The following is a 13,694-nucleotide window of genomic DNA, read 5'->3' on the forward strand; positions in this document are numbered from 1 at the left end:
ACCAATTCATTGGTGATCAAATAAAAATAAAATTTTGATTAGGCTGAATATAATATGGTATTTATAAAGGTTATATGAATTATTAAGTTAGTACCGATATATAAATTTTCTGATTTTTTTTAGGAAAACCGCCCCTTAAAAATAATGTGTTAATGAGTTAATTAAATGACATTACATTAAATAAATAATTTTAAAAAATGAGAGCGTAATCATAATTGAAAAATATTTTGGGAAGAGAATGTAAAATATTTAAGGAAAATACTGAACATGTTGACTTCATGACATAAGCCATAAATAATAAACAAATTTCAAAATTCAAAAAATTCTAGAAAAACAAAAAATATTTTAAAAGTATGAAAAAAAATTAGGAGGAAAATAGAATGGTGCTCAGTTGAATATATATTTTGGTAATTTGTTAATTTCATGACTGTCATCAAATCAATAAAACAGCTATTAAATATAGTAGATTCAGCAAAAAAAAAGAAAATATTTAGAAAAAAAAAAGTTAAAAAAAAGGACAATACAGTATTTATGAACAATAAATTGTGTGTTTTGGATTCAAATATAAATAAATATGTCGGCCATTAAATGAAAAAAACAAAAGAAGAAACAAACCAAAACCACACACAGACCTCCCCCACATGTGTGCACACAAGCAGACCTGGAGTGCGTATTGCATAATGCACAGGGAAGCATAAACATCCAGCGAGCGTATTGCCATGGATAAATGTGTCTCAGCTTTTCCATCGTCTCTTGCAGCTGCAAGCTAGCGGCAGAGAGCGGTGTTGATTGAGCAGAGGGGGTCTAAGGGGGTGGGGGGGGACCCCCTCGGGGGACCGGTCGGTGCCACACGAGCGCTGTTACATAAGCGGCGTGGACGGCGGAAGCATTAAACTGGCTTTAAAACGCCCCCCTACTCCCTGTTAGCGGCCCTATTGTGACAACCGCCGCACGGGCACAGCAGCAAACACTTGCGGTGGTGTGCCAAAAAACGGGCCCGGAAAAAAAATGACTTCAAGTCACTGAGACTCTAATAATGCCTGGGGCTCTAGTGCCTGCTTAGTGCGTCGCTTTTATTACCTCGGCCAAGGGGATTTTGCTTTCATCGCAACGATGGTTTGTTTGCTTGCTTGTTAGGGGGGGAAAAAATACTCCACCGATGTCTATGACTTTCTGTAGGGATGGGACACCAAACACATTTTCAATTAAATCTATTTGATTTTAAAACTATTGTACTGGAATGTGAGGAGGGGAATTGTAAAGTGTTTTTGGAGTTATATTGTCTGTCTATGTGTGTTGATGCACCGTTTGTGTTCGATTATATCTGTTACTTAAAAGCGTTAAGGACAGCCCCAAATTGATGCTTTTTGTTAGCCAGTGTATGTTGTTTTGGATTGTTTGTTAGCATTTAGCTAAACTGGCTTGATTAAGTCAAAGCTATGTGGTTGTTTTAAGAATACGATGTGTAATTTGCTCTGTTTTATGTTTCAATTGACAGTAAATTTCAACTGGGAGTGGCAACAAACAGCTAGGAGAAGCCTCTTTTTCAAGACTTGTTTACGATCTGCCAAACCTCTGCTTGTTGTGAAGAGAGTTGCGTTCACTGCCACCATACCACACTCGTATCTAAAATGCTTGTTCACATGTAAAGAAGGAAAAACAAAATCAGGGGCATGGCGGATGGCTTGAATCTGAAAAAAAAAAAAACTTGAAATAGAGTTACTCAACTTAAAATCTGATAGAGATTCTATTTGAAGATCATATCACCCAGCCTGACGTTCTCCGCAAGTCTAGGATTAAGGTCAAAGACAAAGAGGCGGGAACCTGGCAGGTCCGAGGCTGACTGACACACACTTTGTATTGACACGCGCACACAGTGCCGCCATTGAGGTGTGTTGCGGGTGAGCACTGAGGTGCCAGTGTGCTGCTTCCAACCCGAATCTGACGTGCGGCTAGCGAGGTGAACATTTGGTCTCCAGAGAACAGACCGAGGGCATGTACTCGCATCCACCACATCGTAAAGTTTGGGACAAGTTTCACATACGGACGACTACAAAATTAGCCCTCACTCACGTGGACTTGCAAAAATGAAAAAAATACCCCCCCCCCCCCCCAAAAAAAAATCACACATGATGACAAATCCGTCATTAATTTTCCCCAATGACGCGATCAAGGAAAGTTGTGCCATCCCTAATCACTACATAAGAGGACCGTAACAAGTATTGATGTGCACACTACTGTACACTGCGTATCGCAGGAAGTTGTTCCATTACCGTGTCTCAGAGGCCCAGATTAGCCTATTTACTCGGTTATTCTTAACGGGCCTGAACCTGGCTGATGTTTGCTGTCACTAACCAACTAAAGGCGCATCTATAAACTGCACTTAAGCCTTCTGCCGCTGATCCGCCAGCCACCCACTCCTACTGACCTGTAAAACTTGCCAGCCTCTCGTGTAAGAAATGACATGACAAACATTTATTTGTCAGGTCTGCACTAAAATGTTACTAAAGGATAATTAAACTAGTAGAAATATAGAGGAGGGACCTGACCAGGAGACTATGAGACTATTGTAAGAGGCCATAAGGGAGTTCCAGGAGCTTCTAAGTAGTAAACGTACACACACAGGAAATAAAAAGACCAAGCGACTCGGCTAATCAAGTTGCGGCTTTGCGAGTGGAGCGAGTGGGTGTGTGCGAGGCGGGCAAGCGGTGAGGCGATTAGAACCTTCCAGTAGATTTTAGGAGTAAATAAATACGTACAGGAAATAGCCCAATCGCGTTAGCCAATCGAATCCACAGTTTTCCAAGTGGAGTGTGCGTGTTTAAGAAAGATTCGAGAGCCGTGAGACATTTGTGCCTGTCTAAAAAGGCTCCTGGTGCTCACAGGGGACTCAACCTGCGCGGTTGGGTATCATGTGTCCGCCACGGCGGAGGGCCGAGGTGACAATTGTGTGCTCTTCAATCGTATTCAATGGACTCAGGTAGCCTGCAGATTTCAGTGTGTGCATGCATATGTAGAAATGGTGAAATGGATGCTGCAGAACAAAATGGTTGACTTTTAGCTTTGTTTGTTTTGGTTGTTCGTTATGAAGTGAAATGTAAAGTCAAAATATCGTTTATCCGAATATACAATTATTCTATAGAATATTCAGCAGGATACTCGAATACTGAAATATTTGACAGGTGCAGCCCTAAATTCAACCTCTCTATTATATTGTGGTATTTGATTGTTTAATAAAACACTTGCTTCAGGTCCCTGGGATTAACGTGTAAAAAAAATGCTTCTCAAATTAAGCCAATAATTAGCAAAATTGCTCCTAAAAATAACGTTATTTAGCTCCTTCCACATATAGAAACACACAACTATGTTTTTTTTTTTTTTTTTTTTTAAATCCAAGCACTCACTCAAACATTCCAAAACAAACAAGTTAGGTTCAATTCTGACTGCTTGTTTGTCTATACGTGCCCTGCAATTGGCCAGCCAAACAGCTGCCATCAGCTCCAGCTCACCCACAACAAAATGAGGAAAAGCCGTTTCCATAATGGATGGACGGCTATTGGAAGTTATTAGGTGTTGTGGCTATAGTGAGTATCACCGGCGTCCAGTTACACTCAGCTACAGGGATCAGGTCCCAGTTGGTACCAAGAGTGGATCTGGTTTACAAAGCACTGCTAGGCAAAAGGCCGCCGGTCACGTGACCGGCACGCATGAAAGATTGATGCCCACAGCCTCATCGGGAGCCAAAAAGGAGAGCACGCCGCGTTCAATCTCACCTAAAAAAAGAAAGACCCGAGTACATTAAGGTGTCGTGTTGACGGAGAAAACACACGTGCCTCTCTAAAATGGGTAATGGGCGATTCATGGCGGGAATGACCGGAGGTTACCGCCACGGACCTGCTCAGGGTTTGTTTAGGAAGCGGGACCGCCGCACTATACATGAAAACGTTTCTCGCGCCGCCTCGCACTGTCAACACTGTAAAAGAAAACACAGTGACCTTTTCTCCAGCTTCTGTCAGCAAAGACGAAAGAAGGAATGGCGGCGCACGATCAGCATTCACGTTGCCGATTTTGATTTCAACGTGACTCAAGGCGGCTCAAACACTCTACGCTTTTCTAGGGCTAAAACAACAGTAAGGAACAATTGTTTGTTGTTCCACGGCTCAGGAACGTGTCAAGTCCAACATTTGCTGACAACTTCACAGTGCAATCAAATGCCATGCTACCCTAAGATGGAATCCATTTTTTTATTTTTTTTTGCATTGCGACTGCTGGATGCAGCATTTCATCACCAAGCCACACGTGCCAATGAATGTGGTGGTGCAGTGAATAACATCACCGAACACAAATATCCTGAGCCGAACATTATTTAAAAAAAAAAAACAATGCTAATCCGTGCTAGCACTGCAGCTCTGCTTACCTTTTAGCTCTGATATGATTGTGCTTCAAAGTGTTCTAGTCATTGGTTTAGAAACTCGTTGTGGGTGTGGTTATTCAATTAACGTTGAATCATGTACAGTTCAAAAGCACGGTCCTTAATAAATTAACATCTTAAATGTTCAACAATTTAACATTAGTGTGAATTAAACATGCTAGTTGCTTTTTTGAGTCGCTAGAGGGGTTGAAAAGTCATAAAATAAAGCAGCAAAATCGCTGAGTCAGCAACTCAGACTCTGCTTTTGTAAACTGGCTCCCCCGTTTGCAGCTGTGATGTTAGTATAAGTAGTGCACATCAGCGAAGGCATGCTTTTAACTATGGAAGCGGGGATTCAGTTGCCGGTTTGGGCCATAGCTTGTCAGAAAAAGGGCAAAAAGTTAATAATCGTTTTCCAAAGTAAAAGCCGACGTTTGCAGAAGGCCTCAGTGGCACTCAGCGGGCCAACTTTCCACTCAGCGCCTCACAGCAGCAAAGGCATTTCAACTAACTACGTAAACGCAGCACTTAGATAAAAAGTCCGCACACCGAAAACCTTGATAATGCACACTCTGCCTAATTTTTGTGTTATCGCAGTCCCACTTCCTCGTAATCAGCACATATAGAAATCGGATGCATATTTTCATCGGAGGGGTCCCTATATGTCGATTAATTATGGGGGCCGAGATTATGGTGCGGACGCAATGCCTATGACGCTGTTATATGGCAGAGCAGCCCTATCTTGGCTGGCAATGGCACATCCCGTACTCACACTAACAGAAGCACAATCAAAACAAACAAGCGAGTCAAAAGTGGTGCTGGCATACACGAATAATTGCCGACGAGCCTCCGTCGCCAGATAGGAGGCCCGCATGTGCCATGTCACTGTTACGATAATGTGCCACGCTCTTGATTTACTGTCCAGTCTGTTTTTTGTTTTTTTTAAGTGTAAACATGAGCTCGCTGCTACTGCTGCACCTCTGACGTACATCTCGTAAACGCTTCCCCTTTTTTTTTTTCTACCTTCATCCAGGCTCCTCGTAAACAAATCTTCTAGGACAAGGGTGGGTAAATTATGGCTCAGGGGCCACATACGGAACATTGCGGTGATTAATCTGGCCTACCGAGCATTTATATTAGCAGCCGTTCTTTTCTATAAAAGAGTGAATTTAAATGTATTTATAGCTGTATCTTTTTTATTCCAATTGGTAATTGATTTTATTGGAAATAATAATGAAACATATGAGTAAAACAAGAAAAAAACATTTAATACATCTAAGAAACAACCCCAGCCCCCCCGCAAAAAAAAGGGAACATGTAAGGTATACCTACATTATATATAATACTTAATTAGCCTTTAATTAACAACCTCAAAAATTCCAGTTAGTGACAATTAGCCTTTCATGCTAGTTGCATCCGCACATACTCCCATTGGAGGTTGATAAAGCTTGTGTTTTGAGAGACTTTTACGGCCGTCTGGCGCTTTCATGGCAATTACGCTTAAAAGGCAAAACAAGGGGAAAGTGGTAACGGTGACGCACACAAAGGGATGCGGCTTTAAATGTTTTACTTGGTTTAAACCACTGCTCCACTAAGCATAGAAAAGGTGTCGCGTTGGGACAGAAAAAAAAAATGTAAGACAACTTGGATGAGCTCTTTATTTTCTCTCCTTAGTACATTGCTGAGATATCGAATCAGGAATCGGTATCGTAAAAAAAAGTTCTGTCTGTTAACAGGAAGCAATGAAGGTGGACTGTCTTAGTGTGTTCTGGGCGTCATGGAGGGTTACTTTATGGCAGACGTGACTTGTGCAAACTGACAAACTTGAGCACTGACGTGTGTGGATGTGTGGCAAAGTGGGTGTGTCCAGGTGGGAACATAATTTAATAATTTGATAGCCTCAGCTACTTCTCCATTCATAAGACATACAGTAAGGTTTTTTTTTAAAGCAATTGACAATTGATTGCTATTTGTAGCAACGCTGCACTGCGTGTTTTTAGGATTTCCGAGGACACTGATGACATTTGAGAGTCAGCATTTTATTTCCACCTTTCAACATACGATTTTTTTTTTTTTTACCCGACTGGCCGTCTCACGCCGTTCTAGATGACTTGCAAGTGACGCACCTCCGTCTGCTGCTGCATCAACACGGCAGGCCTCGGTCCTGTTTAGCCACCAACACACGCCTCTGGTGTGCCATGCAGGGGGTGGAGGCGGGGGTCACGTTAGGTGGAGATTTCCGGCGGAGATGCTGAGGTCAACCCACCACGGGCCGTAACCATATCAACCACCTCTAAGCTCATTAGGGGAGCTTAAAGCGCTTCAACACAAATGGCCACCGGCTAACAGCCGTAGGAAGAAAGTTTCGCGGGGCGTTCGCTTAAGCAAACTTTTTAATTCCACTACTTATAACATTAATTTAATTGGCATTAGGACTATGAGTGGGTCCTTGGAAAAACTGGACCGAGAACCCTGATCTACACTGTGCCTGCCATTCAGCTAAAACTGTATGACCTCTGCCAAGTTTTCTAATGAATACGTTTGATTATTTGTTGCCTTGTGCGGTTTAGTAGATTGCTGCTTAAGTGCATGGTCATGTAGTTTTCCTGGTTTGCAGCCCAGCTAAGTGGCTGGCGGTCGCCCTTTTTGTTCATGTAATAAAAACCACTGTCTCCATCAAAATGGCGACTGTGTGTGTGTGTGTGTCAGTGGCACAGGGGTTTTGTCGATGGCTTAGGGCAGCACCTCTGAAGGCGCATGTGGCTGCCAGGCTAAAGTGATACCGTCAATGTTAAACCTTTAAATCCTCCATTGAGCCACCAAAGCAAGGCAGGAGGCAGCTGCTGCTGGGACTTGTTTACATCACACACAAGCATGTTGAAGTGTTGAAGGCATACGGAGAGCGGGCCTGGTTGTAAGTGACAACAAAGATTACCAAAGACCAAACTTGACATGGAGCCGCTCCAAGGTCGACAAGGAACCACACGCCCCCGTGCGAATCAGGATCGCCTCTCCAACGACAACCCCCCCTATTGACTTTTTGAACTGAAGACGAGCGACGTCGCTTTGTGTTTAACAAGCCAATTGTGAACAAGATTGGATTGTAAATATTTTAAGCAGATGATAAAAGACAAGAAAAGAAATATGTGTTCTATCACTATATTGTATATTTTTCTTGCGCTTAGACGGGAAAAGTCCCCTTTCAGCCAATGGCATAGTCTATCATTCATTTTCTGTAGTGCTTGTTGTCCTCACCCAACTAAGAGTAGCAATGATAATGTGAACAGGAAGCGGACCATAAAAGGACATCCTACCTGAAGCTCGCACCAGGCCACCTCCACCGTGGTCTCCGTGTCGAGGCCCTTGTAGACGGTCTTGAAGGACCCCCTCCCGATCTCGATGTTGAACTTAAGATAGCGTCCGTCAGGCGACGTCGCCACCGCTTTGGTCTCCACGTCCTCCTTTTCCTCTTCCCACCGCGGGTCCAACTTCACGAGAGGCGGCACCCGCCGCCCTTTCACCTGCGCAGGTTCGCCGTCCGACTCGCCGGCGACATCCGGAAGTGGGCTGCAGGGCGGGGTGTCGTCGCGGGGTTTCGCTTCGTCCTCCTCCTCTTCGGCTCGGGATTCGGGCAGGCTGAGGATGTTCTCGGCCGACCAGGAGAGAGCTTTGGAGAGGGCGCCGCTGAAGAGAGGCGAGTCCACGTCCACGCTGATCTTGTGCAAGCCGTACGAGTTGCGGCGCACGCCCAGGCTGTGCGGCTGCAAGCCTGGGAAGCCGCGTCCGGCGATCTCCACCTGGGCGTGTGACATGCTGAGCCTGGCCACCAAGCTCCTGCTCTGGACTTGAAGGTGCCTTCGCGTACAAACAGTCACACGTTAGCCGTGAGCGACACACTGTCACATTTTGACAACTAGAGTTAGTGGTGGGTGACAAGCAGCCAAAGGGGCACAGCCAGTCGAGTTAGTTGTGAGTGACAAACTGTCACTACGACATGATAGGTAGAGCTCGTCATCAGTAACAATGTGTCACGCTCAGATGGTCATTAATCAGTCTTGAAGTGGGCCCGAACAGCATGGATTTTTTTTTAGGCTGATGCCAATATTTGCCAGGAGGAAATACAGAATACTTAAAAAAAAAAAAATACATAAAAATATAATTAAAAAATTAAATATAATAAAAATACATAAAATGTGTATATTTTTAATTCCTACAATTTATTTCAATGGGCTTCAATTATAGGCAGATTTTTGCTAGATTCAGTTCCCAGAATGCATTGCGTGGTGCAATGCATTTAATTAATGAACTTATTAGGACATTAATCCTTGTCATCTGTGCGTTTGTGTTACCCATTTAATGTAAATTCCTTGCACATTTTGCATTGCTTACCTCAGCATTGCTCGTAAACATTAAGATTTGCTTTGTTTTTAATGACAGGTCCAGAAAATTACCTTATCAACAAATTTCATTATAATTATATCGAAGGATGAACGATTATTGTATAGGTATATGTGCAATAAATAATGAAACCAGTGTTACTTGTGTACAACTCCTGTTGAACGAGAGTACATAAAGGTAAAAAATACTTTAAAAAATAAAGTATTTGGTCGATTATTTTGGCCTATGTTCGAAGGACCATAATCAGCTAATTTAATTGGCCGGGCCCTAGTCATGAGTAACAAACTGTTATGGTCAGTAGACTTAGTCGTGAGAAGCAAACTGCCCTGTCATTAGAGGTAGACGTGAATAACAAATAGTCGCACCAATGTGCCCGGTAGATAACTTGTCCCAGTGACATGATCACTAGAGTTAGTTTTGAGAACTCATTGACTATATCAGCAGTTAATCGTCAGAAAAGAACCACTACAGTCAGTAAAGTTAGTCATAAATAACAATTTGACACACTGATTTTGGTCAGTTGAGTTAGTCGCATGACCCAATGTGTCATGTTGACTCTTCAACTATAAAGCCGCCCTGTGATGTTTGGTGTGCTTATTTTAGCATTTCAGTCATTTGTGATTTCAGCATTGGTGTGGTGGATTATAAATGTAGTACTATAAATAAAAATATTAATTCTAAAATCCGTACTCACCTGCTCCTCAAGCTGCGTCAAAATACATGTTCCTCCTCGTGAAATAGTCCAAGCTCGTCTTCAGCTAGAGTCCTCTGCCGGGACCTGGAGAAACAACGATGAGGTGTATTAGGTGTAAGTTTGAACAGATCTGTGCAAGCAGCTGCAGGATATATGAAGAGAGCGCTCCTTCACTTCTATTAGCTCCGCCCCTGTGCGCTCTCTCTCCTCCTCACTGATTTTGGTGACTTACCACAAGGAGGCGCGTCATCTTTCTCATCTGAAACACATAAGCAAGCAAGCAAGAGGCTTCCTTGGAACTCTATCACCCCCCACAGGCGGACAAAACATGCCCATCAGCGTGCTGACGTCATCAGTTTATGCAACTTTCCCACTGAACACATTTGGAGCAGCTTTTGTATTTAATATTTAAATAAATAATATCTTATGTACTTTTTTTCTAACCTAGCATCATTATTTAGTATGCTTTAATTCATTGTTAAATAAATGCACTATTTTTTTTTCATTTAATCTGACGTTTCTTAAAAATACTCAGTCACATTTTATTATTTCGGCCATTTTTAACAACTTCAAAATTACACTTGACCAAAAACGATTAACCAAAATGCACAATTTTTAATAATTTGCCACTCGCACGTTATTGACAAGGTAACAAAATATTTGGCACAGCTCTCAGTGCAGTTTTTTTTTTTTTAAATACATACCTAATATTTTGGCCCGCAAAATCTTATCCATACATGTAGGCACCACAAAGTCCAATTTATCAAAGTTGTCTTATTTATTTATTTGTACACATGATAGGAGGGGAAGAGGTTGATTGTGGATTATTTCTGGGATAGTGTCACAACAAAACTGTCCCCTATAATTGTTCTTAATAACAAATCGGGCTGAGTTGTTCAGCAATGTTGGTCCAAATGTCCCTTACACGGCTCTTTGTAGGATGACTTTCAGACATAATTTTTAACTTGTCAAGTTACCTCAAAAGGACTCAAAATCTTCTTGTAATTAAAAAAAAATAATAATAATACGGACGCAGTGGCGGGCAACGACAACACTAGCAGGGGACCCTCCGCTATCCAAAAATCTCCCTTCCTCAGAAGAATTTGACGCCTTTGCCGTCGTCCATGCTGATGAGCTCGGCTTTGCCTTCCGTTTGCAGTGCCTGCAGTGAGCGCAGCAACATCCACTCCTCCAAGCCGTGGAACTCTGAGCAACACGCAAAAAGACAAAATGTGAAGAGTTTGGCATGTAGGGGACGTAGGGCGTGTACGGGAAAGATCAGCGACAAAATCTGACCTTCACCCTCTGTGTCGTCACCGTTCGAGAGCTCGTACAGCGTGAAGACCGTGTTATTCATTCCATTTTTGGACACCTGAGACAAACAAGAAAACAAGGGTTATTATTTCTATATATTTCTCTAAATTTCTAATGTATTTTCTTACTTTATTTTGCTGAACCCATTTTTATTTTTTTATTGTTTATTCAAAAGTACAGTGTGTAAAATGCACTTGCCATCTAGTGGTGAACTAATATAATGCAACAACCTAAGTCCAAAAAAAGTTGTGTGTACAGCTTCTACATGTGTGTGTGTGTGTGTGTTCGTAAATGTTCCTGTGAGATGTGTGAATTCCTGTTTGTGTGTATGGTCATGTGTGTTCATGTATTTGTTTGTGTTGTGCTGCCTTACCCAATGATACATGAGCTTGCCCCATTCCTCGGGCCGCCTCCACATTACTAAACACCTTGACTTGTTCTTGTCCAGCCATTCCAGGTTACCTGACCACCACAAAAGTGGAACACACTGTTGTTAAAAAAATAACTTATGAAGCAAATAACCCCATCAGCCCAAAAAACAAACAAAAGTATGTTCTGATTTACCTTACCTTTTTTCCTTAGCTCCTCAAACACGACTTGAATGGCTTCCATGGACAGTTTTCCTGCCATTCGGTTAAGGGGGCCAAAAAAATACTTATGGAATAGTTAAACAGGTACACAAAATAAAGCAAGACAGATTTATCTATATAGGACATTTCATACACGAGGCAAATCAATGTGCTTTACCCAAACAAAAGCTTCACACTTAAAAGCATTTACAAACAAAACAGCTAAAGACATTCAAAGAACACAAAGAGGAAAAAAAAAAGTAGCTTACTAAAATGACTAAATGAAAGTACATTGACACCATTTAAAACCATATACAAACAAAAGATTAAAAGGTATTGAAAAGCAAATAAAAAGTAGCTTTCTAAAATTACTTAAAGACCATACAGTGACGACACTCTTCACTTTCAAGTGCCCCAACTAAGAGTTTTTTACTAACTTTTTTTCAACAACCATGAAATCTATTTTGTATGGACGCCCATTCCTGCCAGTAAAAAAAAAAAATAATAATAAATCCAAAAATTCTTTGGAAGAAGCCCCTTCCCGCCAGTAAAAAAAAAAAAAAAAATAATAAAATACTGCACGGCTTAGCACCTTCCTATCTCTTCGACTTAGTGATAGCATATGTTCCGTATGTGTGTATGTCACAAAATGCCGGCCTTTTAGTGATCCCGAAAGCCAAAAAGAAGTTCGCAGGCTCTAGAGTGTTTTCTATTCGGGCACCGATGCTTTGGAATGCTCTACCCGCGGATATTAGAGGCACTACCTCAGCAGAAATGTTTAAAACACGACTTAAGACTTATTTGTACGATTCTGCATTTAGTTGAACTGTTTGTTTTGGCCTCTTTGCTGCCACTTCTTCTGCCCCCTTTTCTAACACAAACTGGTGTGTGATGAAAGACAAAGGTTGATTTGAGATACATGTAAATAGAGGTTTGAGCTTTAGAGAGGATACGTTTAATTTTGCGGTTGTTGAAGACAGGGCTTTCCTGCGCCTCCATTACGTCCAGCGTGTACAGCTTTTGATGGCGGCAGTAAGCCAAAGCCAGCGAACACCACGCCGCCAGCTGCTTCTGTCTTGTGTCCACATTGGGTTGAAGCCTGCACACAACAGCAATTAAAAAAAAAACATAATTAATTAGAATGTAAGACAGAATGACACTTAAAGCAAAAGTACAAAATAGATCGTTTAATCGCTTGGATTTACATTCCAAGAATGCATTTAAAAAATAAGTGTTGTGCAATAAAAACAAATAAACACCTCAACCCAAATGTAAGCACATTACTACTGGATGGCCATCTTGATACATTTACAGGCTAACAACAAAGCCAGATGACAGAACAGTTTTCTTCTAGCAGGGCACACAGACAGCTTCACAAGTCGTTTGACTGTCGTTTACGAAAGATAGACAAAACGTATGTCACGTATGAAATCAGCCAGAACGGCAACAACATTTCATTATGGAAGAGTCGCTAAATTGAGCAAACCCACTTCCTTAGCATTTCGGCTTGTTTGGCTAAGGAGTCAGCTAATATGACGCTAGCAGTCAAAAGCCAAACACTTGAAATGGGCAAGACGTTGAAAGGACGACTTGGTGTTTGTATTACCGTGTTCAAATACGTTTTAAAAGGTGTACTCACGTAAAAAAAGGAGGAAAGTTGTACTGCCAGGGCCATTCGAAACTCATCGCAGCAGATGCGGTGAGAAGCACGTCCAACCACTAAAAGGTTCCGACAAACTACAAGCGCACGGAAATTAAAGTACGAACACTGTTCCTGACATTTTCTTAAATTGAGTACTATTATGTTAGCGCTTGATACATTTTAAATGGTGTAGTACACTTCCATTCCAATTTTAGTTATTTTAGACACGGTTAGTTTCTGAATTAGCTTCGAATGCACTCATTCAGCCATTGACAGCTTCCGAAAGCGCGTCCGTTAACGAAATGGCTCCGATTCACTACATTACCCGGAACCAAAATGAGTGATGTTTCTCCGAAATAATTTATAATACTGTACTTAATTGTATACATAATACTTTACAGTACAGATTAATTGGTAGTTATAAATGGCCCCACAGAATATTCACATTTTGAATTTAAATAAATACTATGTACTACTTATATTAATTGAAGACTTTAAAATTGTCCATAGCTGTCAATAAAAATATAAATGATTGTCTAATTGAATTGTTTGTATTTTGTGCCCTGCATTTGGCTGCCAAGCCGTCCAGTGTGTGTTTGTGTGTGTGTGCGTGTGTGTGTGTCTGTGTGTGTGTGCCCTGCCTCTTTCCCAAGGTCAAGAAATCAG

The 13,694-nt window shown here is 41.7% G+C and overlaps 2 protein-coding genes across 2 annotated transcripts in view; both read right to left on the bottom strand.

Moving 5' to 3' along the window:
- The window catches only part of wnk4a (WNK lysine deficient protein kinase 4a), a 29,124-nt gene extending 19,078 nt beyond the window's left edge, over nt 1-10,046 (bottom strand). The window contains exons 1-2 of the mRNA XM_086016641.1: nt 9,504-10,046; nt 7,726-8,266 (exon numbers count right to left, since the gene is read on the bottom strand). Of these exons, the coding sequence (XP_085872767.1) occupies nt 7,726-8,223 (498 nt within the window). The 5' untranslated portion in view covers nt 8,224-8,266; nt 9,504-10,046. The remainder of the gene's footprint in view (nt 1-7,725; nt 8,267-9,503) is intronic.
- A 216-nt stretch (nt 10,047-10,262) lies between these two features.
- On the bottom strand, nt 10,263-13,095 carry vps25 (vacuolar protein sorting 25 homolog). Its single transcript, XM_086016652.1, has 6 exons — nt 13,026-13,095; nt 12,340-12,485; nt 11,387-11,440; nt 11,191-11,279; nt 10,800-10,875; nt 10,263-10,709 (listed from the first exon to the last, which is right to left on the bottom strand). The coding sequence occupies exons 1-6, from the start codon at nt 13,070-13,072 to the stop codon at nt 10,597-10,599; spliced, it is 525 nt and encodes a 174-aa protein (XP_085872778.1). The 5' UTR covers nt 13,073-13,095; the 3' UTR covers nt 10,263-10,596.
- Nucleotides 13,096-13,694: the final 599 nt, after the last annotated feature.

Source organism: Filicampus tigris, chromosome 19 (assembly GCF_054856515.1).
Source record: "Filicampus tigris isolate MCC_2025a chromosome 19, RoL_Ftig_1.0, whole genome shotgun sequence".
Taxonomy (NCBI): Eukaryota; Metazoa; Chordata; class Actinopteri; order Syngnathiformes; family Syngnathidae; genus Filicampus; species Filicampus tigris.